The sequence below is a fragment of the Centrocercus urophasianus genome, unplaced genomic scaffold, assembly GCF_019232065.1.
Source record: "Centrocercus urophasianus isolate 14NV4802_14NV808 unplaced genomic scaffold, USGS_Curo_1.0 seq_10, whole genome shotgun sequence".
NCBI lineage: Eukaryota > Metazoa > Chordata > Aves > Galliformes > Phasianidae > Centrocercus > Centrocercus urophasianus.
The window spans coordinates 57,753,129-57,766,153 of record NW_024884142.1 but is presented as its reverse complement, the minus strand read 5'-3'; the positions used below and the strand labels follow the sequence as shown (position 1 = coordinate 57,766,153).

The following is a 13,025-nucleotide window of genomic DNA, read 5'->3' as shown; positions in this document are numbered from 1 at the left end:
AGCACTGCTTCCCAAGTTCAGATTCTTTCTAACATAGTGATGCTATTTTATGTTGTTAAAGACTTTCTGATACAGTCTGTTCGCTTCCCATTTCTGTGAGTCCGATTCTTCTAGACGTCATCCAACTTTAATGTAATGAACATTCAATCTCTCATCCAGCAGTTGCTATAAAAACTATAAAACCACAGTATGATAATACAGAGGAACACTTTAAAGAATGCTTATCTAGGAAAAAAGTGTAATTCTCCTGTTTTTCTTTCCAAGCCTAGGTAGTTATGATTTTTTGGACAGTAATTGAAACTTAATTACAGCCTAGATGCTCTGAAGCCTAAGTGCCTGCTATTTAACTGCAACTGTTAGCAAAAACTGATTAGAAGACTTGAGCAGACATAACTGTATTCATTAGCCTAATTCAGCTATTATCTTACTTATCTGCCATGGAGAGTTTATTTGTCTGTTGTTTGTAGTTGCAGGTTATTTCATTTTGCACACGCTGAACAAGCTCTTCATCAATGGCGTACTGTATTGCTGTCTGGATGACATCCAACCACCAAGGAGAACTAGAATGTATCTGTCCACAAACAAACATTTATCTGTGAGCATTCAACAATCAATTTACACCTTGTGGCAGAGGCTTATACTGCTCTTTAAGCTACACTTCAACACAGAATCGTATATTCCCACTCTGATATATACGTGGCAGAGAGGCTAGCGCCATGGTAGGAAATCTGGCTTCTTTGACCCTGGGGTGATTTGCTCGGTGCCTGTCCTGAAGGCTGCTGATGGGGCCCACCTAGGTCATAGGGGGAAAGAATTTAGGCCCAGGAAATGTCTGGGCTCACTGACAGGGCTTTAAACTAGGTTTGAAGTGAGAAGGGGTGATAGTAGGGTCACCACTCAGTCACCTTAACTAAAAGTAATCAAGCCTTCAGGATAACAACTAAACGCACATCAGAAAAGAGAGTTCCTTTAGAAATAACTGAAATACCATCTGACACGTCACAGAAATGTTTCAAGGGCAAAACCTGCAACATACTGACTAAAACTGTATGTGAAACACAAAATTAAAAAAAAAAAAAAAACCAAAAAAAACCCAGCATGGTATTAAACTTTACTAGAATCATCTCACCACTACCCCGTGTTTCTTTCCTAAGCCATCTTTTCGTCAAGCATTGTGAACCTCTTTGTGCAGTCAACAGAATATTTTGAAGCTCTGTGTATATGCACATACTGCCTAAGTCTCACTACAAACACAGCTTCAGAGAACTGTTATGGACAATAAGAGACTGGAATTCTGGATAAACTAATTTAAATAGTTATAAGAATATCCAGTGACTAAATATGTACAAGGTACCTGCCTTTCTCTGGAGCTCCCGAATGGTCTGTAGAACTGGCTGTAAAGCCTGATGGGCTTCTGCAACTTCTGCATTGGATTTACTCATATAATGCTGTCGAAGTTGTTCTGCCTGTATGGAAATGAGAGTTTAACTTACTTATCCACAACTCATATTTATGTAGTAGAAAAACGCAGAAACTCCCATGTTTCTTTCTCCAGCAATATTTAAGTTTTTTCTCCCCCCTCTAGAATCAAGCATTTACTAGTAAGTCCAAAGAAAACACTTGAGAAGTAAAATTATTGCAAATATACTATGCCATTTTGCTTTTGGACTAGCCCTAATAATACACTAAGAATACAGTGAATTATAAAAGGAATGGGAATTTAACTCATAATTCTTACTTCTCTGTATATTAAAATACATTCCGTTGAAGCCAAACAATAAAGAGATCCTAGAATAATGAGAACCACACAATTTAACTTCACTGACATACAGAACACTTACATACAGGTTTAAATTAACGGTTTAAATTTTATTATTTTTAGGTGCATTTGATTTTTTTTTTGTAAATAAGTTACTTTTGACAGTGAAAACCTGTTGCGATATGCATGATACTCTGCATGCTATCATCTCTGTGATATTTTCAGTACCAGCTTACTTAATATCTTACTTAAAATCTGATGAACAGAAAACTCTGCATTGAAAAGAAAAAAAAAAAAAAAAAAAAAAAAAAAAAATCAGAAGATATCCAAATACAGAAAACTGATCACCGTGACACAAATGGAGATGCTGAAAGAACTGGACTTGTGTGATCTAGAGCAGGAGGACTCAGAGGGTACAAAATAGCAGATTTCAAAAAGCAAAACGGGCGTCACCAACAACAGGGGGCCCGTCACATTAATGAAGTACACTGAAGTGCCACAGGGAAAGTGAGGATTCAGGATAGCATAGGTTGTGTATAATCAATGAATATACAGATGTTATAATTATGAAATAAACAAGAGAGTTTGGCTAAGCAGGTTATTATACCAAAAAGAGAATAAATAGAGCGCTTACCCTTCTCTTGGGCTCACTGTAAAACTCCAAAGGAGAGATCTCCAGAAGAGATCCTTCCCCACTGGTAGCCAGCTCTTAAATGGGTCTAGGAGAGATGGAGCCAGGCTCCACCCTTTCCAGCAGTACAGGTGAATTGCCTTCACCTGTGCTCCCATGGCTGACTCATGGCTCGCCTCAGGTGATCAATCAGAGGTTCAGGCCGTGACTCAGCAGTTCCCATACAGCCCATCAGGAAGAATCTACCTCTGAGGTGCCCTCAAAGCATCCTTGGGCATATCACAGTTGAATTACTGCACCACATAGGTTGACCAGGCTGCAGCCTGGTGGTCTCCCTGCTCCATGAACTTTATGCAACTTACACTGGCACCACAAACTCTCACAGACAAACACAAAGGAAGCAAAGGAGTGCAAGTGCTGCATGAATTCAAGGATGATGACATATGCTAGAAACTAACTGGAACATAAGCTGACTGTGAGCTCATCACAAGCACCAGATTTAGTTAGTTTGAAAGGACTGAGTACATAGCATAAGAAAAGGCACAATAAGAAGGAGCCACATATTCTCAGTGTGGATTCAGACTCGCACTCAGTTGGCCTCCAGATCAACAGCCCACCCACCATCAGTAGGGAGGACCCTTCTGCCAAATGCCAGGGGATAAACGAACACAGCAGGGCTGTTTTCCCAGAGGAAAACCAATACCAGCAGGATGGCTTACAGGACGTGGGTAAGAGCAATAATTTTTGCATCTGTGTAATCTGGAGAAAGGCCTTGAAGAATTAATTGTAAATACCCATCCAGCTTCATCAAAGAAGAACTAAACTTCTCCTTTTTCCCCACCATCTCTCCTTGTTTCCTTTGTTTTTACTTGGCCTACATTGATGGGGCGTGATTAGACCCAGAACCAAAAGAAACCCTGAGCATCTCTTTATTATTTGTGAGTCATACAGGGCAAAAAAACAGCCATAAGTTGATATGGGAGGATCCCACACCAGCACACAATACCAGCTATTTCACCAGAGATTTCCCTGATAAGGATACAGTTTAAAAAAGCTTATATAGGATGATTTTCATGTGATTGTCATGCAGTGACTTGCTTGTCTGGCCAAAGATGGTCAATTTTTCTGGACAGGGAAGAACTTGCTACAGCAGGATGTGTAAGTACAACGTAAATAATACAGGGAATAAGAAAGCAGTAGATTTTATTTACTATAAGACAGGGAAGCTTTTTTTGGAATTGAGGGGACCTGTACAGGAAAAATAAACTTCATCTACATAGAAAAGACCGACTACCTGCATTTAAAATTACAAAAATTAAGTGTAAGGAAAAAAATCAGGAGTCACTCTTCATCAGTAACATCTGTGCAAGTTATTTACATGTGAATATTGTAGGGGTGGGGGAAAATCATAATTCAGAAGGGTCAGAACTTCTATAAAACACACTCACAACATAATAAGTAATGAAGCATTAAGAATAGTGTCATTTTGCTGGTCATTTCTGTTCATATCTCACACATCAAATATCATTTGATTTTACCAACCTGAAAAGGAATGCATGCAGTTAATTTGAAAGTTTTGGTTAGAGAAAATATTTAAGGATAAAAAAAAAATAGAAAGGTGCTCTTCAAAATGTATTTATATAAAAACGAACGAGATTTACCTCTGCTGAAAGCTGACTGTCACGCAAAGTTGGAGGAATTCCTGTGTGCTTTGCCAACAACTCCATCAAGTTGTGTGTGGAATGAAGTCTCTAAACAAACAAAAAAGTCACAGTAGTAATGGAAAGATACATTGCAATAACAATGACAGGAGATGCTTAATCAGTAATTAAATGTAACAGCAAGAAATCAGTATTCATTTAAATGATTTCTCTCCCCCCCTCATGAAAGTGTATTATAACAAACACTGTTTTTCTCATTTTACTAAAGATGGAATGAAAGTAGCAAATCAATAGGCAAGTCTTCAGACTGTGTCCTGTACTCATCCTCTGAATTAAAACTGCCTTTGACTATTAAGGAAAACAAGTTATTTATTTATCTTACAGCACATTCTTGGTAAATTATTCAGAAGTTTATATGTAGATGTCACACGATCTACTAAAACAAACAAAATATAAGGGAAAAAAAGCTCCAGAAAATTTTAACCATTTTTTGTAAATAAAAGGTGACTGCATAAAACAAATCTTTTTGCTTACTTTTCAAGGAAGGAGGAAACTACATTATTTCAAGACCACTCTCTTCCCTCTTATCCCAGATTCATCCTATCTGTCCCAAATCAGACTCCTAATGTTATGCTGCCTGTATATTCTGTAAACTTCAAATAACCTCCACATATTCTTGTTCCCTTCTCACCCCCTGGATTCACTTCATTTTTGCCTTATTACTGCATTAAGCCATTGAAGAACACCAGCCAGCACAGCAGTGGCTTGCTATTTTCCTAGAGTCAAAGCTGGGAAGCACTCAATAGAAGGAGAATTTTATTACACAGAGTCAATAATACTACGCAATGTACATTAAAAAAAATAAAGTTACTTCATATTCACTCCTGTAAAACAGATTCATTAACAACCTTGTTACAGGTTACTTAAATTTATGCTGATATGGTTACATTAGCTGAAAAGAAAAAAAAAAAGCCTCAATTTTACAGAGATCGAAGAAGTACAATGCAAGCATCAAATAACCAGATAAAGTCACTGAAAGACTGATTGAGTTGCTTAATGGAGTAAGCAAAGTAAAGAAAATAGATAACTGATCACACTTGAAATCTGTCATACTGAAAAGAATTTTGGTCAATTTAGAACTGATAATTCTTGAAATATATAGCTGTTACTAACATAACTGTTTATTGATCATTAGCATATATTCATATTTTTATATTGTATTCAAAGCATTTCGTGTTTTAACTGAAAATTGATTTCTCCATGTTTCAGTACAATTTCAGAGAACATCTTGTACAGTGCAATAATTTTATTGCCTACCATTTGGGACATTAATATCATTCTTAATGTCATCCCAGCATCCTATATTTGCACTAGTATGTAAAATAACACCATTAATGGGAGCAGTCATGGTCACATACACAAGTCTGGGAATTCAGCTTGTTAAGTTTATTACAGAACAGCAGGTGGAGATCACACACTGCTTTTGGGATATCATTAAGACTGAGAAGCAAGAGCTTTTTAGAAATACAACAGCTTTTAAAAAAAGACAACTGAAGGTCACTAGAGAGATTCCTAGCTAAAGACCACGATAATGACAGCTGGCTGTAAGAGTCAATCAGTACATCGCTTGGGAAAAAGAAAGGCATAACCTGTTAAATTAAATCTAGAGTATTCCAATTATTAACCATGTCTTTCTATGTCATAATGTTCACTCACTTGCAAGGAATCTGTTTTGAGCTTTTCTTTGTGCTCTTCAGAAGAACGTAACACTTCTCGGTACAGCTCTGCAGCTAATGTGTATTCTCCTGGATTAAAAAAAATAATAATAATCAAAACAAAAACATCTATATACACACACTGTGTCATCTTTAAATATCCTGGCTGCCAGGACTGACTATCCATCATCCAAAATTAACTAAGATATTTTCAGAGAGACTGTATAACAAACAGCTTGCTGTCAAACAATCCATGCTCATTCTGCTTGCCCCAAAACTAGAAAAGACAAACAGCACTGTATCTCACACAGAGCAAGGAAGTTTCTAAGCTAAGTATCATTTGTGACTGCAAGCTTTTAAACTTCGTGATCTTAAAATATTAATCCACAGTTGCCTACAAAAAAAAAATCTTACACATCACACTGAAAAAAAAAAAATCCACCATCTACAACTCACTGCAGGTATTTAGTTATAAATGTGCATTACACGTGTTAGTCTTTCAGAGTAGTAACTACAATTGGTCATGCTTCAGAAACAGAAATAATTACATAAATGCTTACACCGTAACTGCAGATGGAGCCAGCATCACAATCACTTCTCAGAAGACAAATTAGATAAACTCATTTAAGAAAAAATACAAAATTAATGCTGTGTACATAAAACTGGAAACATTAAAGAAAGTGGAAACTGACAATCAGCACAATACAGCCATAGTCTGATACAGAATACTGGCTTGTTACTGATGTCTATGTAAATAGCTCATTCTACAACTGAAATCATATACAGAGAGAAATGCAGGCCTAGCACAATAGCAGAGGCTTCGTAAAGATACAGGGTGCAGAATAGAAGAGCACAACAGCCATGGCATAATGCACAGGCTTGGCAGAGAATAAGGAAACCACGGCTATGAAAAAAATTCACAAGCAGTTGCAAAAAATGCAGACCTAGAAGTGGGCAAAACTGTTTTTAGGGACAACAAAGATAAGGAGAAATAGTGCATTACATTAACGAAAGGCATTAGCATTTACTATAAATTTGGTACTGAAGTGAAGCTACAGGCAAATGAAGAAAAAGAAAAGTGCAGAAGCATGACAGCAGACAAAAAAGACCCTAACTGCATCCTTGAGAAATCAATACACTACATTCCTTCCATGGAGAACTTCATATGCTGACAACTAGCCTCACACCTCTCTTCCCACCAGTATGAAACCACCACCAGCGCTGCAACATAGAGAAACAGCGGGAACCAAGTGTGACTACAGCAATTTTAACTACATTACTCTTTTTTCTGCCCGTAACAATTCAAATTAATAATCATTAGATTCATAAGATCACAGTTACACTAATAATCAATGCTTAAGTAAAAAGGTATGCTTCCTCCTTGCTGATCAAGAAGACAGCATAACAGCAATTCTGGGGAAAAAAAAAAAAGACACTAGAATAGAGCTGTCTGACTTCTGTTTCCAATTAATGCTTTTTTTTTTTTTTTTTTTTTTTTTTTTTTTTTAAATCAATTTGCTCCTCAAAGAAAGTGAGCTGGGAAAAATTCAAGCATCTTCTCAATTTTAGAGTAGTAAGTACTAGGCAGAGGGGCATTTCTTTTACATCCATGCCACTCTAATTTATTATTATTTTTGTTTTCTAGGACATTTAAAAATAATACAATTGTTTTTGTTTTTCATTCAAAGCTTTTTTCCTCCTAACTCACATTAAACACATTGACAAAGCTGAACAGCAGGCAGCACAAATTTAACTGCTAGGCAAAAGCACAGACTTTGAAATGCAGCAAGTAGCCTCCAGAGTTTATTAAGACTTGCATGTGGTAAGGGGCACATAAGAAGCCAAGAAAGAAGGGTGCTGATAAAACATAAGCAACTTAAGCAGAGTTATACATGTGATTTATTTTATTCTCCCAATACATGTAAAAATGACAGAAAGATAGAAATAAAGAGGAAATAAACAGGAAAATCAGAAGTAGTTTGCTCTGTCATCTAGGAATGTTGGTTTTGTTACAAACTCTTTAATAAGACTCCATACTTTTCCCAGGGTTTCACACATGAAAAAGCCCCAATTTCAAAAATGCTATCAAAACCATTATTGGCCACTAAAAGACTTAAACACAGAACAGATATCCAGTCTTACCTTTAATGATATGGATACCGGCTAAGCCATTAAGAGCACACACCAGCTGTCGGTGAGCCTCCTCACACTCCGTTCTACATTTCTTCTGCAGAGATGTAAGCAGCTCTTCCATGGTCATGGTGCTGGAACAGAGACCAAGTGACTCAAGTTTGAAACTAAGCCACACGTATGGGAACTGTTGAGTCACAGCCTGAACCACTGGTTGAGCACCAGGGGAAAGGACCTGGTCAGCCCTGGGAGCACAGGTGAAGGCAATCCAGTTGTGGGACCAGAAGGCACGGAGCCTGGCTGCACCTCTCTTAGGCTTCATTTAAGGGCTGACAGACACTGAGGAAGGATCTCTTTCTGGAGAAAGCTTTCCTGTAAACCTGGAATTTTCTGATATCGGAGAGCAACCTTCTTCCATTCCTTCATAGTACCTTTCTTTTATGCTAGTTCTTCCATCATCACACCTTTGTTGTTATGTCTTTCTCATTATATTGATCTGTCCAACTGCTACACCACAATAATACAGAATTATAATTGCCATGCTGTGTAGCATGAGATACTACATTACGTACAACAGTGGCTGCGCAAATATTAATTAGAGACCAAACATTAACAAATTTTTTATCAGCTGTTCTTTCAGATATAATTTTCCCCTAAACTGAATATGTCAAGAGATTGAAATCTAGTAAAAATAGGCAGAATTACGACAAGAAAAAACATCAGAACCAGGTAAAATAATTTAAGAGTGCAAAATATGTTGCTCTGTTATAGTAGAGAACTGGAAACAGTCAAAAATAGATCTCATTTTGCTAGAAGATGAGAGAACAAAATGAGAAATGAAAACAGTCATGAGAAACTATATTTCCCTCTCCATCAGCAATTAAATATACAAAACGTATTAAATATTGAGGTAACGTACATGTGGAAAGAAAACAGCAATGATTAGCAAGTACCATTACAGACTTCCTTTTCTACATTTGTTTGTAATTGTATTTCTTCAGAGGAATTCAGTTAGAAGTGAATTAGCTGAAAAGAAAAATGAAGGAAAGGGAGAGATAAGAACAACAAGTAAGAAAAGAAGAAGTGAGAGGGAAGCATAAAGAATAGCTTGAAGCAAGGCCAAGGGACAAATTCAGATGGGAAGAAGAATTATGTGAAGAGACGAGAAAGTAAAATGAAACAACAGTTTACTACATCTGACCTGAGGCTGCTTCTATGACCAACTAACTACTGCTAAAACACCCTTCTACCCTCCTAGAGATCTGCTTCTCACTTCGTTCACTTTATGGAGAAATATTTACTATTTGATGTATGTTGTTACAGAAGAGTAAGGATGACACCACTTGTGTGCAGTCTCTGCCCAAGCATGCAGGAAGGGTATCCCTGACCATGACTTTAAGTGACTTTTCTTGCAACATCGTTCTATTTACGTAATTGGTTCCCCGAGTTCCTATTCTGGTATAATAGCAGAGCAGGCTTTAGATTACTATAATCATAATTTACAGTTAGCATAATTCTACAGATGTACTAATAAAGACACAACACACGCACTTCTCACAGTCTGATCCTTCTACCACTACTGCCTCCCTTTCGTTCTCAAAACCATCGGAGGCTTCAAGAAAAATTACAAAAACAACGATAATAGCAATAGATTTGGTTCACCAATACATGCAAATAGTGCTTGGAAACAAGTTTTCATAGTATATATCATCCTGAGATAGATTTAATTTAATTTTCATTGTTAGCTTTTTTTTTTTTTTTTTTTTAAACCCACAGTTACTACGCAGCTGTCATTCCTGAGGCTTGCCACTAGAATCACTACAGCTCCTAAGCCATTTCCAACACGCAGTTTTACACATTTCTTTTACACTCCACTGGCACATCTGAATACAGATTATGTTGCAGGGACATTGATTTTTCTCTTGTTCTCTTCTCTTGCTTCCACATTAGTAGAATGCGAGACAAAGTGGCACAGCACAGTCACTACTGTTGGTTCCTGGTGAAATAGCTGTGAAGTCAGTTAGAGCTGCTTAGACACTGAAGGTGCCCTGTATGAGGAACAGGAAGGAAGAGACACAACACTTCACAAGAGGATGGAAAGAAATTGAAAAGATGACCAAACACAGGAAATAGTAGAAATAATATTGCTAGTAATGAATACATGTTCTTCCTTGCTTGTAGCTTAAAAATGAAACAGTGTAAGGAGTGCTCTAATATTTTAAAATAGAAACACCTTGTTCTCAAAAGCCTCCTCCAAAGGCATAAAAAAAAAAAAAAGTAGCCATGTTTTTCAGAAAGCGCTAGCAACATAGTTTAGGTCTAATAAAGACTAACACACAGCTGGACGCTATTTGCAGAGCACCTATGAAAAGGGTGATCATAAAAGCATGCAAAAAAAAAAGCAGCTTTCACATTCTGATCTACATTTACTAGTTGTGCAACCTCACATTGAAAAAAAAAATTGATTAAAAGAACTAATCCTGCTTATTCATTTTCTTGGTCTCATTCTCAATGAAAGCTAGCTTTGTAGGAAAGAAGAAAATTGGTGTTCTAGTTTAAAACTGAAAAAGAATGTTTCGTTTCACACTGTGTCACCTGCAACATCCTAGTATGCAATAGCATCATAAGCCTAACTTGTTACTGCACAGTCAAGTGTCTCTCAGTACCATTCATGTTCTTTAGCACAAGAATTACACTAACTACTCTACTGTCTTCAATTCAACCTCTGATGTCAGTTAGCTGGACACTGACATAGTTGCATAGTTAACTAAAGAAGCTTATTAGGCTTGTTTAAAAGCTGTACAAGATAATGCATTGTTAGGGACAACTGAAGTTTTGCTTTAGATAAAGCAAACCATTTAGGAACTGACAAAAACTCACCTCTTCTGTAAGGGCAAGAACTCTCCTCGAACAGCTTGTGGATGACAGCAGGCCTGCCTCAGCCGCAACAAAGGGTACAGAATGGATGTCACAGTCCTTCTATCTAGGCTACTAAGCTTAAGAGTCCAATCCGAAATCTTCCTGAGTTTTGCCAATGCATCCTGGCAGCACACCTCATGCTGGCGATGGTAGAAGTGTCTCTCCACAGGAGAAAAGTGAAGCCAGTGTATATTTTCTGTCTGAGGGGGAATTTGAATCTGCAATTAAAAAGAAAAAAAAAAAGAAATTTGTAAATAAAGCTGTAAGTCATCTTTATAAATTTTAAAACAAACAAACAAAAAAAATCTCATTCTTACTTGGTCAATCACATCTTTCTTTGCTGATCTCCACATTATCTTGGCAATCAGACTATAGAGAGGCTGGGAATTTTTCCTACAATAAGGTCGATACAAAAGTTGGTCCCACCAATGTTTGACCCAGTAAGGATCAATTCCAAGGAAAAGGACTAATCCATATAGATCTGCCAAGAAAAGGAAGTTTTACATGTTTTTAGTATTTCAGAATATGCTTTCAAAAAAAAAAAAAAAAAAAAAGTCAATTTTCACAGACAGTTTACTATACCTGAAGCAAATATATTTTTTTAGCCATCACCTTTTCCAGTTATTCCCTCAAAAAAATAGTTCCCAATAGGAGGTAGAGGACTAGGTGTGGAAGAGGAGCCTCTTCTCTGGTTAGCTGTTGATTTTTATACAACTTGTTGGAATATGGCTGTTTGTGAGACAGCTCCCTAACTTCAAGTTCAGCTGAACAGACTGATGAATCTAAATCTACTCAAAGTACAGGTGAGAGGCAGAAATTACATGATGGCATATGGTTAGCTAAGTTTGCCAGCTTTTTCTCAAACAATATTGCTCAGTATTATTACTTTACAGCCTGCTGTGCGCCAACTGTCTGCTCACCCTCCTAAAGTGGCTGTAATTCAGGAGACGTTCACTCTTCAACTATAGCAGCAGAAATTAACAAAATACATTACTATTGTTTTCTTACCTTGACAGAACAGAACTTGCTAATTCTGCCTAATTCAGAAGTCCATCATTTTGAGAGGAAAAACTTTTAGAACATGCTAACTTTAAACTTGTACCTGAAACTTACTACAGGAGTACACGGGAAAAGTGCTTCACGTGAACAGCACGGAAACAGACACACGTGACAGTACTCTCAAGTTCTTTAAGACCTGGTAGTGGCTACATTCTTTACTCTTTTAGCTTGATGATAATCTCAGTATTCAGCTGAGAGCCGTAAGACATTCACCATATACATCTTAAGGGATGGGAAGCAAACTCCTGGAACCTGATCTGCACAAGAAGAGAGTGATTCTTACTTTATTACACCAGTGGCAGGTACAGATTCAAATTAGCAGTTTTCATGTCCTGTGTGGCAGGGGCCCCTATATATAGCCTGAGTGATAGACCAGCACATATTACAGACAGTATGATGTTTCAGATATGTATCAAATCAATCCTATCACATACAAGGGACTCAATCAAGGTAATTGAGACAATCAAATCAGTCATTTTCTACTACAGTGTTTTCTTTATTAATTATGAATGCTCTAATATATGCATTATAAATTTTATTCATAATTCCATAATGGATTAATATCAAATACTGACTTTTACAGTGATTTCATATCTTAACAATAGACTAGGAATGTACATAAATGCTTACACTGATTCATCCACTTTCAAACTGATTGCCTCAATGTGTAGCCTTTATTCCTAAATCCACCAGAGAACACAAGGAGATGAGAAGATTCAGTTAGTTCCCTTTCTTTATTCCTATGTTTGCCTAAAGCCTGTCTGCAAAAACTGAGGAAGAAGACCAGACAAATGACACCTAACATACAGCTCCCTACTCCACAACTTATATTAATTCATTAAGTCCTTATATAGACTTAGAACAGTTTCACGGAGCTTTATTTTAATATGATTTCTAGAACTTATATTAGTGGTTGGTAAGTACATAGCAGTCAGTGCCCACAGTATTTCTTACAAGGCTACATAAAAAGCAAATACAGCATGACTTGCTGTATTTGACAGATTCTACAACCAGAGCAAACTCTTTAGTTATAATACAGAGGTTAACAGTTATCCACTCTTATATGGAAGAAGAGGCCTGAGACATCTGCTTGACACATAGCTTCTCCTTTCCAGAAGTACTTTTCCTAACCCAGGGAAATGAGATCTCAG

The 13,025-nt window shown here is 37.0% G+C and overlaps 1 protein-coding gene across 3 annotated transcripts in view; it reads right to left on the bottom strand.

The window, feature by feature from the left end:
- The window catches only part of SHPRH (SNF2 histone linker PHD RING helicase), a 46,888-nt gene that overhangs the window by 18,294 nt on the left and 15,569 nt on the right, over nt 1-13,025 (bottom strand). For all 3 annotated transcript variants that reach the window (XM_042814218.1, XM_042814210.1, XM_042814224.1), the window contains 7 exons: nt 11,133-11,296; nt 10,777-11,033; nt 7,909-8,030; nt 5,768-5,856; nt 4,052-4,141; nt 1,359-1,466; nt 429-571 (listed from right to left, as the gene is read on the bottom strand). In XM_042814218.1, coding sequence (XP_042670152.1) covers nt 429-571; nt 1,359-1,466; nt 4,052-4,141; nt 5,768-5,856; nt 7,909-8,030; nt 10,777-11,033; nt 11,133-11,296 — 973 coding nt within the window. The remainder of the gene's footprint in view (nt 1-428; nt 572-1,358; nt 1,467-4,051; nt 4,142-5,767; nt 5,857-7,908; nt 8,031-10,776; nt 11,034-11,132; nt 11,297-13,025) is intronic.